We start from the raw sequence: 26,913 nt of genomic DNA, 5'->3' as shown, positions 1-26,913 counted from the left end.
ACCAGCCCACGCACACTTGCCTTTGGCCCTCGAGTCCACTGGCCTCGCGCGTCCCCCTCCCCCACCCAGCAGAGCCCAGAGCCCCAGCTCCCCCCGCCACCCCCCCTGCATCTGGAACCTTCCCCGGGAGCATCCCGGAGCGGACAGGTTCCGTCGGAAGCGCCACCCGCGCTCAGATGCGGTGCCCCTGCTCCCCACCCAAGGCCCCGAGTGGCATTTTCTTAGGCCCGGGAAATCCCCTGACCAGGGGCTTTTGGGGTGACAGCCAGTATGTAAATAGGAAGGGGGGGACCCTGCTGAGCAGCAGAGTGAGGGGGTCTCTCATTAGTCATCCAGGGCACACAGCTGGCAGGAGCCCGTCTGGTTTGGGGGTGCATTTTCCACCCGTGGGCGTCTGGGACGCTTTCTTCCCCCCCAAGAGAAGAACCAAGAAAACCATCCTAAGGGGCCGGGGCGCTGGAACGGAGGGGAGGACGTCTGCCTTGCCCACGGCTGGCCCGGGTTCAATCCCCACCTCCCATAGGGTCCTCTCAGCATGCTGGGAGTGACTCCTGAGCACCGCCTGGTGGGACCCGAAAAGTGCAAAGGGAAGGGAGGGAGGAAGGAAGGAAGGAAGGAAGGAAGGAAGGAAGGAAGGAAGGAAGGAAGGAAGGAAGGAAGGAAGGAAGGAAGGAAGGAAGGAAGGAAGGAAGGAGAGAGAAGGGAGAGAGAAGGAAGGAAGATGGGAAAGAGGAGGGAAGAAAGGAAGGAAAGAGAGAAGGAAGGAAGAAGGAAAGGAGAGAAGGAAGATGGGAAAGAGAGAAGGAAGGAGAAAAGGAAGGAAGGAAGGAAAAAGGGAAGGAAGAGAAGAAAGGAAGATGGGAAAGAGAGGAGGGAGAAAAGGAAAGAAGGAAGGAAGGAAGGAAGGAAGGAAGGAAGGAAGGAAGGAAGGAAGGAAGGAAGGAAGGAAGGGAAGAGAAGGAAGGAAAGAAGGAAAGAGAGAAGGGAGAGAGAAGGAAGGAAAAAGGGAGGGAGAGAAAGAAGGAGGAAAGAAAGGGAGGAAGGAAAGAAGGAAGGAAGGAAGGAGAGAAGAAAGGAAGGAGGGAGGGAGGAAGGGAGGGAAAGAAGGAAGGAAGAAAGGAAGGAGAGAAGGAAGGAAGGAAGGAGGGAGGGAAAGAAGGAAGGAAGGAGGAAAAGAGGAAGAAAGGAAGAGGAAGTGAGAGAAGGAAGAAGGGAAGGAAGGAAAAAGGAAAGAAAGGAAGGAAGAAAGAAAGAAAAGAAAGAAAGAAAGAAAGAAAGAAAGAAAGAAAGAAAGAAAAGAAAGAAAGAAAGAAAGAAAGAAAGAAAGAAGAAAGAAAGAAAGAAAGAAAGAAAGAAAGGAAGAAGGGAAGAGAAGGAAGGAAAGAAGGAAAGAGAGAGAAGGGAGGGAGAAGGAAGGAAAAAGGGAGGGAGAGAAAGAAAGAGGGAAGAAAGGGAGGAAGGAAAGAGAAGGAAGGAAGGAAGGAAGGAAGGAAGGAAGGAAGGAAGGAAGGAAGGAAGGAAGGAAGGAAGGAAGGAAGGAAGGAAGGAAGGAAGGAAGGAAGGAGAGAGAAGAAAGGAAGGAGGGAGGAAGGGAGGGAAAGAAGGAAGGAAGAAAGGAAGGAGAGAAGGAAGGAGGGAGGGAGGAAGGGAGGGAAAGAAGGAAGGAGGAAAAGAGGAAGAAAGGAAGAGGGAGTGAGAGAAGGAAGAAGGGAAGGAAGGAAAAGGAAAGAGAAAGGAAGAAAGAAAGAAGAAAAGAAAGAAAGAAAGAAAGAAAGAAAGAAAGAAAGAAAGAAAGAAAGAAAGAAAGAAAGAAAGAAAGAAAGAAAGAAAGAAAGAAAGAAAGAAAGAAAGAAAAAGAAAGAAAGGAAGGAAGGAAGGAAGGAAGGAAGGAAGGAAGGAAGGGAAGGAAGGGGCTGGAGAGATAGTACAGCGCGTGGTGTGTTTGCCTTGCCCACGGCCGACCCGGGTCCGCTCCCCAGCATCCCATAGGGTCCCCTGAGTATCGCCAGGTGTGACCCCAAAATGCAAAAAAAGAAAAAAAAAGAAAGGCAGCTAGCAGCTGCCGGTGGGCTACAGAAGGCAGAGAGCCAGGCGTGGACAGCGCCAGAGGACGTCAGTTCCCGGGCCGGGCGTTACTGGGGGAACTGAGGCCCCGTCGGAGCCCCCGGTGCCTGCGAATCCCCCGGGGGGTAAGGCCAGAGGATGGGCCCTTGTGCCTGCTGCAGTGGTCCCTAGGATTTGCAAAGATCTTCGCAGATGGGAACAAATCTGGCGCTGACTCAGCCCGGTGCGGCCGCTCGGTGCTGCCCCCCTGCAGGCCAGCATGCTCGGAAGCGCTGGGACCTGACCCCCCTTCAACCTGGGGCGGGTGTGGGGGGGGGAAGCCCAGGCTCATTCCCGGCCAGACCGCCCTGTGTCCCCCCGTCCCGTCCCCCTTAGCCACGTGGCTTGGTGTCCTAACAGCCCAGCACTGTGGACTCAGGGTTGGGGAAGCGCAACTGGGGCGCCCGTTGCAGTAAGAGCACGCGGCCAGCAGGGGGCAGAGAGGGCCCGTTTTCTCCCCAGAAACCCGGGAACCACAGATTTTTCTCCAGATGCGGCTAATCCTGTTTCCTAGGAATAAGGCAAAGGGGCGTGAGGCAGGGGTTTCCCAGAGCCCTGGAGCCTGGAGAAAGAGCGGAAAACCAGAGGGCCAGGGGAAGCCAGCTCATCCCAGGAGTAGAGCAGGGAACTGGGGTCCTTAGGAGAAAACCCAGAGGTTTTGGAAAGATGGAAAAAAAAAAAACGCAAAAACTGGGATTCCATCCCTGACACCACCTGGGTGACTCACCCCCTGCACCCCGGAGCGTGACCTCAGGGTATTCTGCGCCCCAAGTGCCTAAACAAATCCCAGGAAAGGTGGAGGGAATGTTAAGTCAGGGCCATCGGTAACGAAAACATTTTTAGGGCCAGAGTGATAACCCCGGCATCCCATAGGGTCCCCTGGACCCTGCCAGGAATAACCCCTGATGGGGCTGGAGTGATAGCACAGCGGGGAGGGCATTTACCTTGCACATGGCCGACCCGGGTTCAATTCCAGCATCCCATAGGGTCCCCTGAGCACCGCCAGGAGTAATTCCTGAGTGCAGAGCCAGGAGGAACCCCTGAGCATCACCGGGTGTGACCCAAAAAGCAAAAAACCAACAAACAAACAAAAAAGGAATAACCCGAGCACAGAGCCAGGAGTAAGCCCTGAGCATTGCTGGGTGTCGCCCCGCCCCCCCGTGAAAAAATTAATTTAATAGAATTCATAATAAAAGATAAAACTCCAGGCCAGAGAGGCCACTCACTGAGAGCATGTGCCTTGAATGTGCTTATCCTGGGGCTGGCGCAATAGCACAGCAGGTAGGCTGTTTGCCTTGCACGCGGTCGACCCGGGTTCGATTCCCAGCATCCCATAGGGTCCCCTGAGCACCGCCAGGAGTAATTCCTGAGTGCATGAGCCAGGAGTGACCCCTGTTCATCGCCGGGTGTGACCCAAAAACCAAAAAAAAAAAACAAGGGGCTGGAGCGATAGCACAGCGGGTAGGGCATTTGCCTTGCACGCAGCCAACCCAGGTTCGATTCCCAGCATCCCATAGGGTACCCTGAGCACAGCCAGGAGTAATTCCTGAGTGAAGAGCCAGGAGTCACCCCTGTGCATCACCAGGTGTGACCCAAAAAGGAAAAAATAAATCTGAATGTGCCCGTCCTGGGAACAGAGAGGACAGATAAAGCCCTAGTGTGCCCTGACCTGGCCGCATGACCTCGGCTGGTGATCTGAGCCCCCTGCTCTGACGCCATCCCTTCACTCAGATGCTGAGTACTTCCTTGGCCTGGTTATCGGAGACGGTGGGAACCTCAGGGTTCTATTCCGCCCGGCCACACCCTGCAGGGAATCGATTCCCGGGGTCTCCTGCCAGCGTCCAGGCTGGCACTGTGCCCCCACACTCTCTCCTGCTTTGTCCCGCTGCCCAGGGTATCCTGGCGACCCTCACCAATTGCATCTTTGAACCGGTGCCCGTCTGGGCTGCCCTCGGCCACCTCCGTTCCCACCAGGGTGAGGATTACCGAGATTACGCAGGGCAAGAGCCCAAAGCATAGTTTACGTTACCACTCATGCAGCCGCTCTGACTGGACAGTGGGGGCCGGGGGTGGGTGGGTCTGGGGGCCTCGTGCATGATCTGAGAACAGGATGTAGTGGGTGGGGTGGGTGCCGGAAGGGAGACTGTCCTTGGCAGGCCTGGTGGAAGTGGAGGGAGCAGTAGGTGATTGCAAGTTCAAAGTGTGGGTGCGCGACCCGTGGTTTGGTGGCCAAGGGCTGCCTCTCCGGCCACCCCAGCAGAGGAACAAAGACACAGGGGACCCCGACTGATGGTCACAATGGCGCGTTTAAAGCTGCCGGCATGCTTACAGCACCCCTGACGGGGTCCGAGGGGTAGGCCTGCCTGTAGGTGCGACTGATCATTCACAGAGGGAAAGCGTGTTGGCAGAGGCAATTCTCTTGGGAGAATTAACCTGAGACGCTCGGTCTCCCAGGGACATCTATGTTGCTTTTCTCTTTCCCTTTAGTTGTACATATTAAACAATTGTTTACCTTTTTTTTCCTTTTGGCTTTTTGGGTCACACCCGGCGATGCACAGGGGTTACTCCTGGCTCATGCACTCAGGAATCACTCCTGGCGGTGCTCAGGGGACCATATGGGATCTGGGAATCGAACCTGGGTCGGCCGCGTGCAAGGCAAACGCCCTACCTGCTGTGCTATCACTCCAGCCCCGACAATTGTTTACTTATTTACTTATTACATTTACTTATAAACAATTATAAGTCGCAGAGCCTGGCAAGCTCCCCGTGGCGTATTCGATATGCCAAAACAGTAACGATGGGTCTCATTCCCCTGACCCTGAAAGAGCCTCCAATCGTTGGGAAAGACAAGTAAGGAGAGGCTGGTAAAATCTCAGTGCTGAGTGTAACAGAGACGTTACTGGTGCTTGCTCGAGTAAATCGACGAACAATGGGATGACAGCGATTAAACAATTAAATTTACTTCTTAGTAATCCTGCAGTTATTTTGGATAAACACAGCAAGAGATTTAGAGTGCAAAACTTAGTTCTCTGGGGGCTGGAGCGATAGCACAGCAGGTAGGGTGTTTGCCTTGCACCCGGCCGACCCAGGTTCTATTCCCAGCATCCCATAGGGTCCCCTGAGCACGCCAGGGGTAATTCCTGAGTGCATGAGCCAGGAGTGACCCCTGTGCATCGCCGGGTATGACCCCCCAAAAAAGTAACACGATCCAAAACTTAGTTCTCTGGGCTCTGAGGGCAAGCCAGGCTTTTATCAGAAATCCCAGACTAGGTCCCTCAGGCGGGTCCAGCTTGTCCTTCCCATGGGGCTCCTGTCTCTTGAGTCACAACAGCTTGCGTCAAGACTGTGCATTGATACTTCTCTAGACCGTCCCCTTTCATGCCGGGGTAGCTTTGCTGCTCAAGGTCACATGACATCTGATACTATTCATAACAAGCAATGCAAAAGAGAGTATGGAGGAGATTGTCTGCCATGGAGGCAGGGATGGAGGGATACTGGGGACCTTGGTGGTGGAGAAAGTGCACTGGTGGAGGGATGGGTGATCGATCACTGTGTGACTGAAACTCAAATGGGAAAGCAGCTATGTAACTGTATCTCATGGTGATTAAAAGTCAATAATACTAATAAAACAATCAAATACAAAAAACATTCTGAATTTAAAAAAGTAATGTCGAGGGGCTGGAGTGATAGCACAGTGGGTAGGGCGTTTGCCTTGCGATTCCCAGCATCCCATATGGTCCCCTGAGCACCGCCAGGAGTGATTCCTGAGTGCAGAGCCAGGAGTAATGACTGTGCATCGCCGGATGTGACCCAAAAAGTGAAAAAAAAAAAAGAAAGAAAGAAAAGTAATGTGGAGTTCATGCCCAATTCAATCAGCTTAACCAATGACTGAATAAATAGCAGTACTTCTACATTAAAGAAGGAAGGAAGGAAGGAAGGAAGGAAGGAAGGAAGGAAGGAAGGAAGGAAGGAAGGAAGGAAGGAAGGAAGGAAGGAAGGAAGGAAGGAAGGAAGGTCATCACTGTGTTTTTGGAGTGGGCTGGAGCGATAGCACAGCAGGTAGGGCGTTCGCCTTGCACGCGGCCGACGTGGTCTCGATTCCTCCATCCCTCTCGGAGAGCCCGGCAAGCTACCGAGAGTATCCTGCCTGCATGGCAGAGGCTGGCAAGCTCCCCGTGGCATATTTGAGATGCCAAACACAGTCACAACAAGTCTCACCATGGAGACGTGATTGGTGCCCGCTCGAGCAAATCCATGAGCAACGGGATGACAGTGACAGTGACAGTGACGTAGCAGCACAGGAAGGCCTGCGATTGAGATGCCTCCACTGCAGCCTCCACCAGCTGGTCCAAGGGGACAAAGACATTAAGACACTCCCGTGTCTCTGACCGAGGTCTCCTTTTTCCGAGAAAGAGAGAATATCGCCTTCCCATCCCAGGCGCTCAGTTGCCAAGAGATCTGCTCCCGGGCGAGCAAACCCCACCGAACAGAGGGCTGGGCTCTTTAGCAGTGCTCAATGAGCAGCATTGGGGGTCAGGGGTTAGAGCGGGGGGACAATTAGAGAAGCTGAGAGGGTCCTGCCCTTGGTTCCACTGTTGTAAAAAACTAAAGCTCGCCGAGGGGCGCAAGCACTCGCGAGCTCTCCGGGCGGCTCTGTCTCACCACCCGCGTTCGGTGCTCTGGAACTGCAGTGTGTGGACTGGATCAGGACGGCCGGTGGTCAAGGACAGGCGAAGGAAGAACGAGGACCAAGCTAGTTGCTGATTAGTTACCGTTTATTCAATCTTCAATCTTTCTCATCTCCCGCACTCCCAGCTCCGGCCTCTCTCTGGATCTACTGCTCAAAAACTAAAGAACGCCGAGGGGCGCGAGCACTGGCGGGCTCTCCGGGCGGGTCTGTCTCACCGCCCGCGTCCGGTGCCCCAGAACCGCTGTGTATGCTGTCAGTCGAGGGCAGGCGACGGAAGGAAGAAGGAAGAAGGCCAAACTGGTTGCTCGATCCGTTTATTTCATTCTCTCCCTCCGCTTCTCTCCAGCTCTCCTGGATCTCTCCCCGTGGATCTGCCCCGTGGATCTGGGCCCGGGAAAGAAGATACAAAACCAAAACCGAAGCCCTCTTTGGGCTGAAAGCACTCGGATTTACATACCAAAGACCAGGCTGGGCTGCAGCAAGAAATCTACATGTCAATTACAAACTAGACAGCACCTGAAATTTACATCCCAAAGACTAGGCTGGGCCAGAGGCTGGAATCTACAATGTCAAGTCAAGCTGGCTAGCACCTTAGATCTGCGGGTCAAATATCAGCTAGGTTTCTGTGACAAAAGGTTTCTGACAAAACTCCAGAAGGCAGCTGGAAAAGGGGAAATATTCCAACACACTGTGACTGTCCTCTGGGGCCCAGGAAACCGGGGCTGTGTCCCCCTCTCAGCCCAGCGCCCAGTGTAAGCCCCGCCCTGCCACCCCCAGACAGAGGCACCCCACACTCAGAGCCACCCCTGGGGAGGCCGGACTTTGCCTGGCTGGGGTGAGTGTGTGCACAGAGGCCCTCTGTTCTGAAGTTCTCTGTGTCAAAGTTCTTGGGTTTGGGCTGGAGACATAGCACAGCGGGGAGGGCGTTTGCCTTGCACTCGGCCGACCCAGGTTCATTCCCAGCATCCCATAGGGTCCCCCAAGCACCGCCAGGAGTGATTCCTGAGTGCAGAGCCAGGAGGAACCCCTGTGCATCGCTGGGGGTGACCCAAAAAGCAAAAAATTATAAATAAATAAAATAAAAGTTCTTGGGTTTAGCAGCCGGCGCTGCAGGGCGGGAATTCCAGGAGGCGCCCTTGCGGGCAGTCATAAAATGTTCTCATTAGGAAAGGGATCCGGCCAAACAGCCACGGGCCGCTGGCCAGAGGGTCTGATAAGGTGCATTCTATTATTTATTTATTTATTTATTTATTTATTTATTTATTGTTATTTTGCTTCTTGGGTCACACCCGGCAATGCACAGGGGTTATTCCTGGTTCATGCACTCAGGAATTACTCCTGGCAGTGCTCAGGGGACCCAATGGGATCCTGGGAATCGAACCCAGGTCGGCCGCGTGTAAGGCGAACGCCCTCCCCGCTGTGCTATCGCTCCAGCCCCACAAGGTGCATTTTAGAGGAAAAGAATGGAATGTTCCCCCACCCCGCCCTCCCTCCCTCCCTCCTTCCCGCCTTTTGTGGGTGCTCCGTGGGCCAGAGAGTCAGGCTACCGTGTCACCTGCACCTTCGTTGACAAAAGGCCACACCTTTACACTTGGAAGGTTCCGAGCGGTAAATGCACCACCCCAAACCCAGCGTCCACTCAAGCAAGGGGCTCTGGCCCCCGGTCGCCAAGGGGCCTTGTTTGGAGCGGAGGGACTTGCGCAGCCACGCTCGGGTAGGGGAGGGCAGCTGTTCTCCCAACACCGTCGTCGGCAGGGAAGTAAGAAGGTCCCATCCATCGGGTGGGGTGCTCACCCCCCCCCCCAGGGATCCCTGAGCACTGCTGGGTGTGGCCCCCCAAGCCAAAACAACAACAAAGACTCTTGCAGGGGACATTCCCGGGACACCCGGGAATTGTTTGGTGAGCATCCACCGCCCCTTAGGAAGCGGAGACCCTGCGGGAAGGAAATGAGAAAGCCCTCCCCCCCATCCCCCCCCCCCCCCGGCTTCCGCCCTTTCCAGCGCTGGGAGTTTGGAGTTCATCTCGGACTGAACGCCACCCTCCCTTTCGCTACCCCCAAGAGTGGAAGCTGGGGCGACGGGGGTGAACTGTGGAGTCTCCCACCTACTTATTCATCCACCCAGCTCAGCCCACATCTGCTCCCGCAGGCGCCCCCTCCACCCTGCCTCTTCCCTCACCCTCCCTCCGCCCCCAGCCCCACCTACCACCTTTCAGGTTTACAAGCCTTGGGCCCTTCACCTCCGGTTCCAGAATATTCTTCCCTCCTCCCCCCCCCTTTTTGGGTCACACCCAGCAATGCTCAGGGGTTCCTCCTGGCTCATGCACTCAGGAATTACTCCCGCCAGTGCTCGGGGGACCCTATGGGATGCTGGGAATCGAACCCGGGTTGGTCTCGTGCAAGGCAAACGCCCTCCCCGCTGTGCTATCGCTCCAGCCCTTCCAGAATATTCTTATCGCAGCTCTCTGCATGGCTGGCCCTGTCCTGCAGGAGCCGCCTCTGACTGGCCCCCTGGTCCTGGTCCCCATTCACATCAGACGTGCGGCGTATCTGCCTGTCCAGCCGGGCCCTCTGTGGCCCTCTCTACGACACCCCCCACGCAGGCCCCTGCAGCCACACCCGGGCACTGACCAGGGGGAAAGCACAGCTGCCCTGTGACATGGTAGAAATTACAAAGTGACCCTCTCAGCAGGTTTGCCCCTGTTTGCAGGGTCACACTTCCATCCATTTCTGTCACACTCACTCCTACGACAGCTAAAAAAAACTCTCAGGGTGGGTTCGATTCCCAGCATCCCATAGGGTCCCCTGAGCACCGCCAGGAGTAATTCCTGAGTGCAGAGCCAGGAGTAACCCCTGAACATCGCTGGGTGTGACCCAAAAAGCTAAAAAAAAACTCTCAGGGAAGTGCCTCGGTGCCCAGGGAGATGCGGGCTGAAAGTAGACTAGAGATGGAACACGATGGCCACTCAATACCCCTATTGCAAACCACAACACCCAAAAGGAGAGAGAACAAACGGGAATGCCCTGCCACAGAGGCGGGGTGGGGTGAGGGGAATGAGTTTTGGGGGGTGGGAGGGATACTGGGTTCATCGGTGGTGGAGAATGGGCACTGGTGGAGGGATGGGCTCTCGAACATTGTATGACGGAAACATAAGCACGAAAATGTGTAAACCTGTAACTGTACCCTCATGGTGATTCACTAATTTAAAAAATAATGATAAAATGGGGCTGGAGTGATAGCACAGCGGGGAGGGCGTTTGCCTTGCACGAGGCCGAACCGGGTTCAATTCCCAGCATCCCATAGGGTGCCCTGAGCACCGCCAAGAGTGATTCCTGAGCGCATGAGCCAGGAGTAATCCCTGTGCATTGCTGGGTGTGACCCAAAAAGCAAAAAAATACAATAAAATAAAATAATGATAAACTAAAAAAAAAAAAGCAACAGCTAGGTCTTGGAAAGGGTCATCCTCCCCCTCCCGCACCCCCCCAAATCCCCTTCACTATCTCCCCTCCAGCAGGCCCTCCACCGCAGACCCCTCAACCCCGAGCTCTGTGAGGCCCAGCGACATATCAGATGAGCCCTGCCCAGCCCCTGGCCTCTGCCTGCTGGGCCCGCCCTGACCCTCCTTTCTGACCCAGGTTAAGAGCAAACACGGCCAGCAGGGCAGGGGAGGAGGGTGGGGGAGGAATGTGTTCTCCGTTTCCCAGTACCTGCACTCTTGCATTCCAATTTTTATTTGCTGTAATTGGCCAATATTTATTGACACAGTCTGAGGCTTGTTGGTCCGAGCACAACAAACGGGCACTACGCAACCACAACCACACAAAACTGCCCTCGAAGCTCAAGAGCCTCTGGCTGACGGAACTTTGGGGGAGGGGGGTCTACACCTTCCAAAAGCCACCTGGGCAAGGGAGAAGCGCAGAGAGGACCCCCTAAAAGCCCAGACAGCTTTTTTTTTTTCTTTTTGGGGTCACACCCGGTGTTGCTCAGAGGTCACTCCTGGCTCTGCACTCAGGAATCACTCTTGGCGGTGCTCAGGGGACCCTATGGGATGCTGGGAATCGAACCCAGGTCAGTCGCGTGCCAGGCAAACACCCTCCCCGCTGTGCTATGGCTCCAGCCCTGGCTTTTGAGGGGAGCAGAGGGTGGCAGTCCTCAGGGAAGGGTGAAGGTAGGAGGGGCAGATGGTTAGAGCTTCGAGCTTCCACAACTTCACCAAGGGGAGCTGGGAAGGGCCTGGCACCGGGTACTCCTGAGTTTCCAGCTGTAGCACAATCAGGGAGACTGGTGACTTGGTAAAAAATACCCAGAACAGAAGTACAGCCAGAGCTTGTTTTGAAACTTCTGGCAGCAATTTCAAAGGAATTTTAAATGCAGCCAGAGCTGCAGCAAAAGAGTCTGCAGGGGGTAGAAAGATTAGTGGCCTGGGCGGCTGGCTCTGAATTGTCTCTATCTTATCTCCATGTCTTTGCTTAGTTACAGCAGACAGTGGTATAATTATAGCTGCACAGTACCCCCTCGAGCTCTGTCATTAGCCCTGCAATTCAGTCTTTTCCGAGGCTGGGGCAGACCCTCAAGGGCTCTCCACATGGGCTTTCATGTCGAACCACCCCCTTTGCAGCTCCACTCCACCCCTGCAAAGGGAGTTTAGACTTAGGGCTTTGGGCTTTTTTTTTTTCTTTTCTTTTTGGGTCACACCCGGTGATGCACAGAGGTTACTCCTGGCTCATGAGCTCAGGAATTACTTCTGGCGGTGCTGGGGGATCATATGGGATGCTGGGAATTGAACCCGAGTTGGCAGCATACAAGGCAAACGCCCTATCCGCTGTGCTATTTCTCCAGCCCCCGACTTAGGGCTTTTCAAACAAACCAAGCACGGTTAAATTAGTCACTTGGCCACGGTTTCCAGAGGGGCCAGGACGGTTACCATCAACCTGCCTCGGACTAGCTGAGACTGGATAAACAGGACCAGCTCGAACCCACTGACTTGAACACACACAAGACAACTGTGATGAAAACCAAACTAAAACCACCGGTGGGGGTCTCTCCCCTTCATGCAGGCACGTGCCTGCCTCGGGTCTGGGGGCCCCAGAGAGAGTGGACACTCTCTCCTGCACTCAGCCTTGGATCCCTGGGCTCATCAGCATCCGGTCTCCGTTTGTAAAAATCCTAAATCTATCTGCCTGGACTACAGGCCTGTATCCCGCTGTGGCATCGCCAGGGGTGGTCCAGTGCCAGCAGACAGCTGGCAAAGCCAGAGTTGCTGCTGCAACACTACTGCCCTCCAAACAACAGGGACTGTGTATTTCCACCCTTGATACAGTGCTCAACAGTTCAGCTACATTGATTGGCTGTGGCTAGCCCCGGCAGGGCCTGCACGGATGTGACCTCTTTCTCCGTTCTTGGGGAGTGATACCCTCCCTGCCAAAAACTAGAACGAAAGTTCAGAGAACTGAGTCATGAGATCTACCTCCCGTCTGACAGGGACCCCCAGAACTGACCCACACCCAAGGATCCCCTAAGTATGCTTTCAAGCTTACGTTCGGGGTTCTGGATAATTGCGCTGGCGTTTTTTTATGGCTCACAGCAAACTCGCGGAGAGGGGAAAGGCGTCGCGTCGGAGCAAGTTACGCTCCCCCACGCCCTGGCTGACATGGGTGCGGGGATTTTTGCTGCAATAGCAAAGCCACTTCCTGTGACTTAAGGTCCTCAGCGCAGCTCTTACCACATCCCCGATACTGACAGTTTAGAGGAGGGTCTGCACTAATCTGTGCGTCTCCCTGGAGGGGGCGCGAGCCACCTGCCCACTCACGGGGATTCCCCGTCTCGGGGGTCTTCATACTGCTGCATCCTGCTTCCTTTCACCTCCCAAACCCGAATTCCCTGCAGGATCAAAGTCTGCGCAAGCGCAAGCCCAAGCCTTCCAGGGGTGATGTCACTGAGGTTCTGGGCACGTTAGGGAACACGTGCGCTTAGGTAACACCAGGCTGGACACAAGATCCGGCCCAGGACAGCCTGGCCCCGGCCCCTCCCCTGGTGTGAGCCCGCTCGCCTAAGGCGTCCCCCTGTCCCCGCCCACAAATACTTAACCCCGTCTCTAAGCCCGCCCACACGGCAAAGGCGCTTCCCGGGCCCCGCCCACCAGGCCGCGGCTCAGGCGCGCAGGGCACAAGCCCCGCCCTCATATCCGCCCCGCTACGTGTGTGCCTATCCGGACGGCGGCTACGCTTCTGACCCCGCCCACAGCCCTCTCCTCGTCCCGCCCACACCGCCAAAGGCACTTCTTGGCTCCGCCCACCAGACCCTGCCCCGCGGCGTGCGCGCCTATCCGGACAGCGGCCCGGCTCCGGACCCGGCCAACAAGCAGCTCCTCGCCCCGCCCACAGCGGAGACGCCGCTCCCGGGCCCCGCCTACTAGACCCCGCCCCGCGGCGCGCTCGCCTATCCGGACGGCGGCCCCGCCCCGGTCCCGCCCCTAGCCGTGCACAGCCCGGGTCCGGCCTGCGCCTCCCGGGCCCCGCGCCGGACGCCGCCGGCTGCTGACCGTCCCGCCGCGCTGTCCCCGCGCCCCGCGTGCCCGCCGCCGCCGCCACCGCCATGCCCGGAGGGCTCCTGCTCGGGGACGAGGCGCCCAACTTCGAGGCCAACACGACTATCGGCCGGATCCGCTTCCACGACTACCTGGGGGACTCGTAAGTGGCCGGCGCCCCTCCCCGCACCGGTCCCCGCGCGCGCCCCGGCCTACCTGCACGGGACCTGGACCCGCCCCGCCGCGGGGCCTGGGGGCGGGGGGCGGCGCGGGGCTCCCTCGGCCGGTCCTGGAACTTGCCCCGGGAAGGTGGGTCTCTGGGCCAGCGGCAGGGGCGGCCCGGGGCGGGCGGAGGCCTCCGGGGGGGCCCCCGGGACTTGGTGTCCGGCGTCTCCTGCGGGGGCCGGGCTGTGATTTGATAAGAGCCTCGGGCGGGACCAGAACACGCAGTGATGTCGCCGGCTGTGCCTTTCGGCCCAGCGCGTGCAGGGGAGGCTCCCGGAGGTGACCCTGGCCGGACACGTGGGCCGCCCCTCCGGAGCCTTTTGTTCCCCGCGGCCGGTCCCGCCGCACGTGGCCCGGCGGGAATCCCAAACGGAGGCTCCCGGCCGGCCGGCCGGGCAGGCCCCGAGGCCTGTGGGCACCGGGTGGGCAGCGCTTCGTCAGCACACTTGCTGCATTTGCATCCCGCAAATTGATGCCTCTTGACATGCTTTTTCGCTTCCGGGTGGCCACAGAGATGACAGTTTTACATTTGCCGCCTCCCGTGCAGGCAGATGCAGACTGATGGATGCGCTGCCAGGGGCCTGGGGTCCTTGCCCTTAAGGCTCATCCAGCGGTAGAAAGAGGGTTTTTTTCAGTCCCTGATTCAGGAGACCGGCCAGCCACGAGTGAGGAGCCTGCGGCAGAGGCAGGATTCCCGTCTCTTTGGAGCTTCATCCAATTATTTTCTACGCTGCTTCTTCCCGTGTCCATCAGCCACTAAAACATGAGCATCCTGCAGGAAGGGAACGTTGAGGCTGTGTGCAGTGTGCACTTCACTGTGTGTGGTGAAGACAAAGACGGGGATCGGCACAACTCTGATGAATCCTATGGAGGGGGCGGGGGCCTCTGCACTTACCCTGATTTCATTTCCTGTGTAGTTTTCTCAGAGCCACCGGCAGGAAGGTGAGGGGATGAGGTGCATCTATAAAACTTGCGTCCTTTCTCCCCGAAAGCATCTGGGCCCTTCCTACCTCCAGGTTCCGTGTCTATCAGAATGTACCCCCGAACTCTGCTCCGTTTGGGAATCTCTGAATTCAGAGTGCCTCCTTTCTGATGCAGGAGCCGAAACGGGAGAAATACTAAAATATGACACATCACTCTTGGCCCCCTGACAAATGGCCACACCCTCCCAGGCCGTAGGTACAGGCGCAGGAAAATTAGCTTCTTCCTTATCCTTCTGCTCCCCGCAACCTGTTTTCCTGGGGCTTCTCTAGGGCCCGCCCTGGTGGCGCCTTCCCCTCAAGGAGGAAACACTTTGTCTTCTGAAATGAGGAAGGAAGGCCACGGGTTAATGTAATCACTTTCCAAGGCGTGCTCCCCGATTGTCCTCCTCCCAACAGAGGGAGGCCAGGACCCCAGAACTGGAGGCAGCTGAAAAGGAATTCATTGGTGTGACTCAGTAGAAGAGTCTCAACTCCCCATAGAGAGACACCCCCTACCCTCCCTGGCCCCCAACTTTCTAAATCCATTGCCCTTTTATCACACCCCTTGTCCTGCAGCCTGGGAGCTGATGGTCAAACTAGAGGGGCAGGAGATACCCCGTTGTCTCTGTTTTGTGCTACGGGACACTTGGCCGACTGGCGAGGTCAGCCCGGCTCGGAGGCTGGTCAGTGATGGGGGCTTATTCCTCCTTCCCAGCTGCGAGTCATTCTTCCTTCCTGGCAGCTGTTTCCAAGAAGGAAAAGCGGCTGTTCTCCGGCTGAAGTGTTGAAAACACGCACGTCCTGGCTTGAGTGGAGCCTGAGTGGCGGGGGGGGGGGGGGGGGGGGACCACAGGGGGAGGGCTGGCATGCCAAAGGGGGAGGGCTGGCATGCCGGCTAGGCAAACATCAGGTGACCTTGCTGGCAGGTTCCCTGGGAAAGGAGGCTTACAAGAGATTTCTGTCTTCTCCCCTGAGCTGGGTGTCAACTTTGATTTTGCATATGAATGGGGGAGAGAAGCCTTTTAATTCCGGGTTACATAATCTGCTGCTTATTGCCATCAGGTTTGCCTGTGGGCCCCCGGGGCAGGGGCAAGGCGGGACCTTCACTGTGGGGCTTTCTGTCCGGTGCTGAGTCTGCGGGCAGAGAAGGGTCAGGGCGGCTGATGCATCACGGCACCACCCCCCGAAATGACTTGAAAATCCCTTGACAAAGCATCTCGCCCTGAATTGGGCTTTCAACACAGGCTTCTGGTGATGAGGCTCGGAAAGCTGAAAGGGTTTCGTGGGCTGGGCATACAGCTCAGAGATCGAACCCTTGCCCTGGATGTGTGACACCCTGGGTTTGACCCCTGGTGGCTTAAAAAAAAAAAAATGCTCGGGGTTGGGGGTGGGGGTACTCCCAGAGGCTCGGCACTAGGGCCCAGGGGTGCTGGGGACTATCTGGAGCTACAGCTCACGGTCATAGGATGCAGTGCCAGGATCAAGCTGCACGTGCATGGCGCCGTACCCTCTGCCGCATCCCCTGCCCCTTCACGAACGTTCTCTTAAAGGCTGGGGGTGGATGGACTAGAGGAATAGGCACTGTGGTTAGGGCACTTTTTTTTTTTTTTTTTTTTTTTTTTGCTTTTTGGGTCACACCGGACAATGCACAGGGGTTACTCCTAGCTCTGCACTCAGGAATCACTCCTGGAATCACTCCTGGCGGTGCTCGGGGGACCATATGGGATGCTGGGGATCGAACCCAGGTCTGCGGCATGCAAGGCAAACGCTCTACCCGTTGTGCTATTGCTCCAGCCCTAGGGCACTTGTTTTGCATGCAGCTATTCCCGGCCCCACATGGTCCCCCAACACCGCCAAGACCACCCCCTGGGCACAAAGCCAGAAGTAGCTGCCGTATACCAAATTCCCCCTCCCCCCCACACCCGGTGCTCCTCGCCCCAAAAAAGGAAAGTTGCTTTTGATGTAGAATTCGAGTGTCCCTCGCTGATCCAGAACCTTCGGTCTCCCTCGCAGATGGGGCATTCTCTTCTCTCACCCCCGCGACTTCACCCCCGTGTGCACCACGGAGCTGGGCAGAGCCGCCAAGCTGGCCCCCGAGTTTGCCAAGAGGAACGTGAAGCTGATCGCCCTGTCCATAGACAGCGTGGAGGACCATCTCGCCTGGAGCAAGGTGGGCCTGCGCCCCCCTGGCTTCGTGGTCATCGGCCTGCTGTGAGTCACATGGGGCCGGTGACCTCACGTTCAGATTGCACAAGTATCATCCCTCCAGAGGCCCGGCCGGCCCCGCCCTTGGACTTGGCTCTGTAAGGCCTCTGGGCTCTGCTCTCGGTGGCCTCTCGTAGCCGTGCTGAAGGTCCACGCCGTGCCAGGATCAGAGCCAACCCGTCAGGGTCAGGGTGCCCCAAGTTTGGGCTTTCCTCCTGTTTGCTCCTAGTTTCATGTTTTCAAGTCTGACGGCTGTTTCATAACAGTTTCATGGGCGTCTGTGGCCTGGGGCACGATTCCGTGCCATGACGCCCGCCCCCCGTCCCCGGGAGCCCGTTCTCGAGATGGTTGGGCCCCCTGGGCCTGAGACTGGGGGGTCTTGCCCCATCTGTCAGTTTCGTCACGCGGACCGTGGCACTCAGACAGTAGGGGATGCCGCCTGCCAGGAGACAGGGCATGAGAAGGCCCATCCAGTAAGGGACAGGAGCTGTCTGTCACTTCTTTCTCCGGCGAAACAGCTTGGGCAGCATGGCAGGGCCCACAGTCAGCACATGGTTCAAGTACGTGGTCAAGGTGGCATTAGGGAGCGTGATTAGGGTCCGTGGTCAGCACGTGGTTAGCACGTGGTTAGGACTCGTGGTAAGCATGTGGCTAGGACTCAGGGCCAGCACGTGGCTAGGGCATGTGTCTGTGAAACGATGGCGTCCCCAGGCTGCGCTGTGGTGACATGGTCCCGCCCTGCACCCTGCCCCCCAGGACATCAACGCGTACAACTGCGACGAGCCCACCGAGAAGTTGCCCTTTCCCATCATTGACGACAAGAACCGGGAGCTGGCCATCCAGCTGGGCATGCTGGACCCGGCGGAGAAGGACGAGAAGGGCATGCCCGTGACCGCGCGTGTGGTGAGTCCTGGGCCCGACTCTGGTGACAGTGCTCCTTAGTGTTTTTTTTTTTCTTTTTGGGTCACTCCTGGCTCTGCACTCAGGAATCACTCCTGGCGGTGCTCGGGGGACCCTATGGGATGCTGGGAATCGAACCCACGTCGGCCACGTGCAAGGCAAATGCCCTCCCCGCTGTGCTATCACTCCAACCCCGGTTACTCCTGGCTTTTGCACTCAGGAACTACTCCTGGCAGTCCTCAGGGTATTATATGGGATGCTGGGAATCGAACCCGGGTCGGCCACGTGCAAGGCAAACGCCCTCCCCGCTGTGCTAGCACTCCAGCCCCAGTACTGCCTTAGTGTCCAGCCGTCCTGCCACCTCTCTGGAAAAGCCTGGAGCAGAGGGGCCGTTTCCAGACAGCTCTTAGCGTGGTCATCCAAAGGTGTCTCCAAGAGCTGGGCTCTTGCTCTGCTCACAGTCCTTTTTGGTGGGGGGGATGAGGGATGGGGGCTAAGGCTTGAGTGCGAAGGTGCTGCAGTACCAGGGTCAAGCCTGGCGGTGCTCAGGAGCCCCCGTGCCTGCTTTCCGGCCCCTCACAGCCCTTGGAGGGCAGCTGTTCTGTCCTAGGAAGCACACTTCATCCCTCGTTTTCTGGACCGTCCACTGTTGGTCTGCCGCCATAACTCCCTCTCCTGGCCTTCCGCTACTCACCCTGGACTAACCTTCTCCCTGCCCAGAGAAAATTTCCCAAAATAACATCTTACACATTTGGTTGTTTCTCACTGAGATCTGTAGCATTGTTGTCCCATTGTCCATCGATTTGCTCGAGCGGGCACCAGCAACGTCTCCATGGTGAGACTTGTTGTGACTGTGTTTGGCATTTCGAATACGCCACGGGGAGCTTGCCAGGCTCTGCCGTGCGGGCAGGATCCTCTCTGTAGCTTGCCGGGCTCTCCGAGAGGGGTGGAGGAATCGAACCCGGGTTGGCCGTGTGCAAGGCAAACACCCTCCCCGCTGTGCTTAGTGAGGAGCAAACGTCATTAGCATGGAGAGGAAATTTCCCAGTGGACACTGCACTGTGCCCATCTGAGATGGGGCGGGGGGCCGTGCATTTTTATGTCCATGAGGTCAGGGGCTTCTCCTGACGCTGTCCTCATCACGGGCTCTGCCTGGCAGGTGTTCATCTTCGGTCCCGACAAGAAGCTGAAGCTGTCCATCCTCTACCCGGCCACCACCGGCAGGAATTTCGACGAGATTCTGCGAGTGGTGGTGTCCCTGCAGCTGACCGCGGAGAAGAGGGTGGCCACCCCGGTAGATTGGAAGGTAACGATGTTCAGAGGACCCGGTCCGGGGTGCAGGGGGCAGGAACGGGGGCGGTGAGCACGTCAGCCCGAGCTGTCTCCCCGCTCCGGTGAGGCCGGCTGACTTCCCAGATGGCGCGCACAGTTCCGTCAGAATGATTCCTTTCCCTGGCAGATGGGCATTATTTATTTATTTATTCATTTATTTATTTATTGCTTTTTGGGTCACACCCAGCGATGCACAGGGGTCACTTCTGGCTCATGCACTCAGGAATTACCCCTGGCGGTGCTCAGGGGACCCTATGGGATGCTGGGAATCGAACCCAGGTCGGCCGCATGCAAGGCAAACGCCCTACCCACTATACTATCGCTCCAGCCCCCGAGATGGGCATTATTTTTAAGACCCTCTAATCCTTCCTCAGTGGCAAGTTACCTGTGGCAGATCCTTAACCGAGCAGTTGAGGCACGGCTGTCAGGAAACTGTAGAATCCTCTGGAACGCGTGCAGTTCCAGCGGGCGCACAGTCCTGTGGCCGCTGGGGACAGCCAGGAACGCTCAGGCCTGTGCTTCAGAGCCACTTGCCTGGGACAGTCCTGCCTCGGGTCCCTCGCAGGCCCCCGGCCCCACGTTCTTCTCCGTGTTCTCCCCCCAGGTTGGGGACAGCGTTATGGTCCTGCCTACCATCCCTGAAGAGGAGGCCAAGAAGCTCTTCCCGAAGGGCGTCTTCACCAAAGAGCTGCCGTCGGGCAAGAAGTACCTGCGCTACACGCCACAGCCCTAGGCCCCCGGCTCTGGGGGGGCTTTCCTGGACTCTGACTCGTGCCTTCACCAGCCTTCAGTCGTGTCCCCGCTGCGGGGCCCCTCTGGCGTGGGGTCTGCTCTCGCCGGCATGCACTGACTCTCGGGACTTTGGGGTCTTGTTTCCTTTCGCTTTTCTAATCAGATCCTCTCTCCAGCTCCCCGTTTCGGGAGCGACAGTAGTTGAGCCGCTGATTCCTAGGGAGACGTCCACGTATTCATGCAAGCCCAAGTGTTAATTCCGTCCTTCCGTCGCAGCGTCTGGTCAGCCAGGAGAAAGGGAAGCTGGGCTGTGCTGTGAAGGCAGATTCGGTCGGGGCTGAGTGTCCTGTGGGGAGGCGGGTCCAAGGGTCTTACTCGAAAGAAACCGTTTCCGTGAAGTGCCATCGAGGGGAAGAAGACCACCGAGGCCTCCCCGGCCTGCTGGGAAGGCGTGCCCCAGGTGTGGACAGCCATGCTGGCAGGGGTCAGGAGGATCGAAGACGTTCTACTGGTATGCTTTTTTTCTGAGCTCAGCTTTTGGAGATCCGTAAATAAATCCTTTGGTGAAACTGGAACTGGGGACCCTGTTACCTTTTGCACAACTCCAGGGAGACTCGCAGTGCAAGGGCCCTTCCGTACCCTGGGTAGGTCTCCAGGGTATCTGCTCACAGGTGATGTCAGTCTAGAGGTGCAGTTGAGTCCAGGCTCGCTCCTCACTACCATGCAGGTATTCTGCAAGAGAAACTCACCCCGAGATGACCCCGGTCTCTGACACTGAGTCCCAGTACCCAGAGTATCCGAGCTTCTTTCTGGGCTGGGCTGGAGCTTGGCGGTGGAAAACCAGCCTTGAGGACAATCTCTTGACAGCGTTTTGTTTGTTTGTTTGTTTATTTTTTTTGTTTGTTTTTGGGTCACACGTGGCGATGCACAGGGGTTACTCCTGGCTCATGCACTCAGGAATTACTCCTGGCCGTGCACAGGGGATCATATGAGATGCTGGGAACTGAGCCCGGGTCGGCCGCATGCAAGGCAAATGCCCTAGCCCTACCCGCTGTGCTGTCATTCTAGCTTTTTTTTTTTTACTTTTACTTTCCCTATTGAAGAGAGAAATTAGCACTTAAAATAGTGTTTATTACATGCACTTAAAGGTATTGTAAAGCATTTGAACTTTCACCACTCCAAGGTTCATGCTGCTTCCCAACTTTCACCTCATCTTCCAGAAGATTCTTCGCTGTTGAGCTGGACCTCTGTCTCCTGTACATGTGTCTGTGTGCTTCTTTCTTCCTGGACCAGAGAATCGTTTATTCTTTCAAACTTCTGGTGAGATGGAAAGGAATAGGGCTTCTCAGTGGAAAATGGTCAGATCCTCACATTGGACTCTTAATTTCAAGGCCACCCAACATGGCTGTCGCCTCAGAATGCTGGTTCCCCATCAGCCCTGCTGGAGTGACGGACATGGGGGGGCACAGTTCCACATGTTTTCAGTATTAGTTGGGGAGTGGGAGTAAGTTCACGCTGGAAAGTGCTAGGGTTGAGCAATGACAGGAATGTCGCAAGTCAAAATGACAGGTCCCCTGCCTTAGCTGGGACTGCCACGGACACCCACTGCTTGCAGCTGGAGGCAGGGTTGCGTCTGCTAGGGTATGTGTTTTCAGATATCTTACCTGGCAGAATTTTTTTTAAGTATTTCAAGTAATACTTGGCTGGAGAGAGAGTACAGCAGGGAGGGCGCTTGTCTTGCATGCAGCCAGCCTGGGTTCAATCCCCAGCACCCTGTATGGTTGCCCAGGCACTGCCACTTGTTTTAATGTAAACTTAATGTAAAAGTATGTTTTTATAAGCTTGTAGGGAGAGTTGGGGGGGGGGGACTTCCCCAGAAGTGCTTGGGAAACTGTTAGATGCCAGGAATTGAACCCGGGGGTCCATGCGTGAGCTCCAGCCCTTTGATCTCCCCAGTCCTAATCTTCCCCGCCGCAGGCACTGATAAGGTGCTCCAGTGGACCCCCACAACACTGGACCTGACCACTGAACTACCTGGCCTTCCTAGCCAACTCTCAACTCCGGAGACCTCGAGAAAATAAAAAGCTTGCTTCTGTAGGGCAGAGCGTTCGTACGGCCCTATGAGAGAACACTCCGGAAAGTCGAACCCCTGGAGAAAGGTCCCCAGGGCCCCTGATCCTGCGTCTCCCTATCTGTGCCGGTCCTGTAGGGAGGGATCAGGCCTCTGGTGCTTTGAGGTTTTGAGGCTCCCCCTTCCCAGCCACACCCCTTCCCCCTTCACCCCTGCAGCCTGCTGCCTGGTCCCACTGTGTCGGGAGCTTTCTCAGGGCTTACCTTGTCTTCAGTTATATTGTTTCTTGGTGCTCATTCCCCCAGTGTCTGTCCATACAGGAGCACGAGAGAGAAAATCCGAATCAGAGTGTCAGGCTGTACCTGAGTGCACCGCTTGCTCCCCTCCCCCTTCTCCCCTGACCAATGGCTCCTTCCTGTGCTTGGGGAGGCTTGTGACTCAGTTCCCCAAAGCTCCAAAGGGGCTGGCAAGCGTGGGTGGGCAAACCACAGGAGTGAAGAGTCGTTCCCTGTCTGGGGGATGAGACCGAAGAGAGTAGTGGGGCCCAGGGATGCTGTGGGGCCTCTGTCCCCTACCTGGACAGGAATGAGCACCAGTCCTGGACCACTTGCCACCCCACCTACCCACCCCCACCTTTTTTTTTTTTTTTGGAAAAGCTTAAAATTGGAATTGTTTTTTTGACAATTAAGGTTTTTTGTTTTGTTTTGTTTTTCTTTTTCTTTTTGGGTCACACCCGGCAATGCACAGGGGTTACTCCTGGCTCATGCACTCAGGAATTACTCCTGGCGGTGCTCGGGGGACCATATGGGATGCTGGGATTCGAACCCGGGTCGGCCGCGTGCAAGGCAAACGCCCTACCCGCTATGCTATCACTCCAGCCCCTGACAATTCAGTATTTTAAAAAACAAAGTGTGGAGTCCAGAAAGACTGTAGTGGGGGAAGGGGCTTGCCTTGCACGGGTCCGACCCAGAGTCGCTCCCGGATCACCCCCATCGGGTCCCCTGAGCACCACCAGGAGTGAGTGCTGAGTGCAGAGCCGGGAGTCCGAGCTCCGAGCCCTGCTGGATGTGGCAAACTAGAATAAGAAGATCCAGGCCCGAGGAAGCAGGGACTGAATCCAGCCTTAGGGCAGAGCAGGGGTCTGAGCGTCCCGCCGTACAGGGGAGAGCAGAGTGGCGGCCCTAAAGAAACCCTCGAGGCTGCTCGGGGGTCACTTACTGCCCCTCTGGTTGTCTGGGGTGGCCACACTGGGGCCGACATGTCTCACCCCACTGCTCGGGCCGCCCGGTCACCCCATCCCCAGCATGGGTGCTGCAGCACCCAGGACGGAGCAGAGGAAGAGGGGTGGGCAGGCCGGGGGCAGGGAGCGGCCCGCCCGTGTTCTGAGGAGGGTCCATCCAGCATGGCAGCAGGGTGGGCCCAGAGAGGGGGCGAGGCCGCAGCCACACCCTGCCCCAAAGGACCCGCCTCACCTTTGGAGAAGCTCTTGGGCTTCCTCCCCTCTTTGGGGACTTGGAGGTCTTGGATCATCAGAAACTTGTTGACATCTGAAGTTCCCTGAACCTAGAGAAAAGTCAAACTCAGATAAAAACGTCTCCGCAGCGGGGCCATGGCAGCTCAAACCCAGGGCCACGCGCGAGCCCGGCCTGCCTGGTCCCAGCAGCCCCCCTGGGGAGTAGCAGAAAGAAGCCAGCGCAGAGAACGGGGCCTCCCGAGAAACTCTCCTGTTCAAACCCTCCCCAGTGTGTGCCGGAAGGGAAATCTCGACTCCTTGTCACCTGGATGGCAGTGCCCAGGTTGGGAGTGGCCCACACGCAGCGCTGTGGGCTCCAGGCCAAGCTTCCCCCATGGCATGCGGCGGGGTCTCTCTTGAGTGCTTGTCTCATGCCCCCAAACTTCCTGCAGAGGCCAGCGTGTCGATGACGAGCGTCCAGCTCGCAGGACAGCTGTCTGCCCGGCCGCTGCTCTGTCCTTTCCCACCAACACGCCCGAGGCAGAAGGCAGAGCCCAAAGCTGCCCAATGCATTTGGCAGCATTTGCCCAATGCATCTGGCGTCTTATGGACCCCTCCGCTCTGACCACTGCTCCCGCCAGCCACGCCTTGCCGGCCCCGTTTCGAACCTAAATGGATTTTCGTTTCCAAGGACACCTAGAAGGCCTGCGTTAGTGAGAGGCGCAAGACGGGAGGCAGATGCACATTTAGGAGGCTCCCAGCTTCTCCAGGACCAACATTCCCAGAGAACCAACGGCTTGTCTGGGGGCCTTGGACGGCAGCAAGGGTCTCTGCAAAGGGGCGAACTTGCCACCAGAGGAAAGCACAGTCCACTCCCTTCAGGCCCCAGGGCCTCCCCCACACCTGGCACCTCCACAAGCAGGTGCCCTCAGAGAGGTCTGACTTCCTGCCCCTTCCTGCCCCTTCCTGCCCAGGCCCGGCTCTCAAGTAGCCATGGAGATGCGGCCCCACTCCACTTCCTTCTTATCAACACATACAGAAGCTTCCAGAACCACGCCAACATCCGTTGTTGCTGCTTGATGTAAACTAAGAAAAAATGGAGTCTGCTCTTCTGGGGCGGAGGCCAGTGCCGTGCCAGAGCAAGCAGAGGGCACCCACCCGGTCCCCAGCCCGTGTGCCTGGACACCCGCACAATGGCCGCAGTCCCAGGCCATGTGAGGCCTGCAGCATCTTTCCAGGTCATGTGGCTTTTTAAAAAATAATTGAGTTTCTGAGGATGGAGCGATAGCACAGCAGGTAGGGCGTTTTGCCTTGCACGCAGCCGACCTGGGTTCGATTCCCAGAATCCCATAGGGTCCCCTGAGCACCGCCAGGAGTAATTCCTGAGTGCAGAGCCAGGAGTAACCCCCATGCAATGTTGGGTCTGACCCAAAAAGCAAAATAAATAAATAATAAATAAATAAAAATAATTGAGTTTCTGAGACTGGAGTGATAGCATAGTGGGTAGGGCGTTTTGCCTTGCACACTGCCGACCCGGGTTCGATTCCCAGCATCCCATATGGTCCCCTGAGCACTGCCAGGGGTAATTCCTGGCACTCAGGAATTCCTGAGTGCCAGGAATTACCCCTGTGCATCGCTGGGTGTGACACAAAGAGAAAAAAAAAAAATTGAGTTTCAAAGTTGCCTATAGGGAAAGTCACGGTGAGATTCCTTGCAAACTAAGATGAAAATCCCAGAGGCCTCAGCGGGGAAACGCCGAGGCCCAAACAGGCCCCCCGGGGAATGAGGAAGCTGTGGTGGCTACAGGTTCCAAAAGCAGGGCTCTGCCACGCAAGGTGACCAAAGGACTGGAACTTGGAGGGACAAAGCTCAGGAAAACGGGCCAGGAAGTACGAGACAATTGCCGGAGACTGTGGCTTGTGTGGAACATAAGCAGCTGGAGCCAGGAGCTGGCAAGCAGCTGGGACACGAATGCCGAGACACAAATGCTGGGACACGAACGCCAAGGCACGAACGCCGAGATGCAGAAAACCCAGCTTCGGGCCAGGAGGGGCAGTGTGAAGGGGCTGAGCTGTGTAGGGTGGTGAGAGCTGCAGCCCAGCCCCGGTCCACACCTGCTGGCAGGTCTTCGGCAAGATGCAGGGGGCCAGATAGTGCGCCCCCGTCTTGGTGTCAACGGCGCTGCCGTACACGATGATGACTAACTTCAGGCTCAAGTTATCGATGACCATCTCGTTGTAGCTGGAAAGCGTCTCCACGTAGGCGTGGTTTTGCTGCACGCACTTCTCGAAGCTGAGATCCTGGAAGAAAACGACCCTGCCTCGAGCCACCGTGCACAAGGAGCCGGGCCCCAGGGGGCGGCCAAGGGGGCGAGTGCTCTGAGAGCTTCAGAGGCAGAACCAGTCCCACCTTTGGAAGGCGGCGGCTGCCAGGGGCCCAGGGATGGCTCCGGGAGCTATATGCGAGTCTGAGGAGGCAGGCAAAGGCCTCCTTCTCGGGTCGCTGGGGGCCCCAGAATGCCGCGGGGGGAGCAGACTGGCAGCCCTCTAGAAGCGCGAGGCTGTGCCAAGTAAGCAGCAAATGGATGACGTGGGGCCTCAGTTGAGAACCCAGCTTGTCTCTCTTTTTTTTTTCTTTTTTGGGGTCACATCCAGTGATGCTCTACACTCAGGAATTACTCCTGGTGGTGCTGGCGTCGTGAACGGGGATCGAATCCGGGTCAGCCACGTGCAAAGCAAATGCCCTCCCCGATGTGCTATCATTCCGGCCCTTGGCTCTCATTTGCACGTGGCTCGAGAGTTAGGCTCAAACCTGCTCTTGGTCTGGGAGATGCATCCCAGACCAAGAGGTCTCATCTCATTCAGCAGAGGTCTCATTGAGATGAGACCTCTGCTGAAGCCCGCCAAGGCGGGGGACTGGGCTTCACGCCAGCGGGACCACAGCCCGCTGCGCCCAGGAACGCAGCGTGACCAGCTACTCAGGGTTTTCCGGATCCCATTTTAAGGGGGGAGCTGTACCGAGCAGTGACAAACGGCCGACGACGAGAGAACTGGCAACCCTGGGCGTCAGGCTAAGAGAATGTTTAAAACTCCACCTTCGTCTTTGTCACCAGACCGTGACCAGCTCTGTCGGGTCACTCACTCGTCACTCACCAGGTTTGTGAGACTCGACTCAAAGTACTGGAAGGCGATGGACAGGGACAGCTTGAGCCACAGCTTATACTCCAGGGATGGCCAGAAGATGTCGAAGCCCTCAAACAGGTCCTCCAGGGAGATGAAGCAGGCCTGGGAGGGCAGGGGCATGAGGCAGGCTCACAGCACCCTCACCCAGGACCCCCGCCACCCAGCTTCTGGTTGCCCCCGTCTCTCATGTGCAAAAAACCCGCTCCCGGGGATCGGGCTGGGCCGCTCTCGAGCCTTATCCTAGGAGGCTAGTGGGAAAAGATGACCAGGTGTGCGGGCAGTGAAAGCAAGATGCTTAGTAACGGGCCAGGAATGCTGCTCTCAGACAGGGGGGAGAGTCGGGGGGCAGAGCCCAAGATGTAGAAATTGAGCCACAGAAACACCATTTTCACGGGTCCCATGGACAAAACAGCTTGTTCACCACATTTTGTTTTGTTTCTTTTTTGTTTTGGGGGGTCACACCCAGTGATGCTCAGGGGTTCCTCCTGGCTCTGTGTTCAGGAATCACTCCTGGTGGTGCTTGGGGTCACAC

General features: G+C 56.9%; 3 protein-coding genes across 3 annotated transcripts in view; 1 reads left to right on the top strand and 2 right to left on the bottom strand.

Moving 5' to 3' along the window:
* Positions 1–15,309, bottom strand: part of TNFSF4 (TNF superfamily member 4) — a 61,139-nt gene extending 45,830 nt beyond the window's left edge. Inside the window, exon 1 of the mRNA XM_055119834.1 lies at positions 13,536–15,309. Within this exon, the coding sequence (XP_054975809.1) occupies positions 13,536–14,030 (495 nt within the window). The 5' untranslated portion in view covers positions 14,031–15,309. The remainder of the gene's footprint in view (positions 1–13,535) is intronic.
* PRDX6 (peroxiredoxin 6) lies at positions 13,273–20,250 on the top strand. Its single transcript, XM_055119837.1, has 5 exons — positions 13,273–13,482; positions 16,520–16,676; positions 17,468–17,614; positions 18,771–18,917; positions 19,548–20,250. The coding sequence occupies exons 1-5, from the start codon at positions 13,388–13,390 to the stop codon at positions 19,674–19,676; spliced, it is 675 nt and encodes a 224-aa protein (XP_054975812.1). The 5' UTR covers positions 13,273–13,387; the 3' UTR covers positions 19,677–20,250.
* Positions 20,251–22,473: 2,223 nt separating this feature from the next.
* Positions 22,474–26,913, bottom strand: part of SLC9C2 (solute carrier family 9 member C2 (putative)) — a 48,024-nt gene continuing 43,584 nt past the window's right edge. The window contains exons 24-26 of the mRNA XM_055119838.1: positions 26,352–26,483; positions 25,314–25,499; positions 22,474–23,309 (exon numbers count right to left, since the gene is read on the bottom strand). Coding sequence (XP_054975813.1) covers positions 23,010–23,309; positions 25,314–25,499; positions 26,352–26,483 — 618 coding nt within the window. The 3' untranslated portion in view covers positions 22,474–23,009. The remainder of the gene's footprint in view (positions 23,310–25,313; positions 25,500–26,351; positions 26,484–26,913) is intronic.

Source organism: Sorex araneus, chromosome X (assembly GCF_027595985.1).
Source record: "Sorex araneus isolate mSorAra2 chromosome X, mSorAra2.pri, whole genome shotgun sequence".
Lineage (NCBI taxonomy): Eukaryota > Metazoa > Chordata > Mammalia > Eulipotyphla > Soricidae > Sorex > Sorex araneus.
This window is presented reverse-complemented; position numbering and strand designations above follow the sequence as displayed.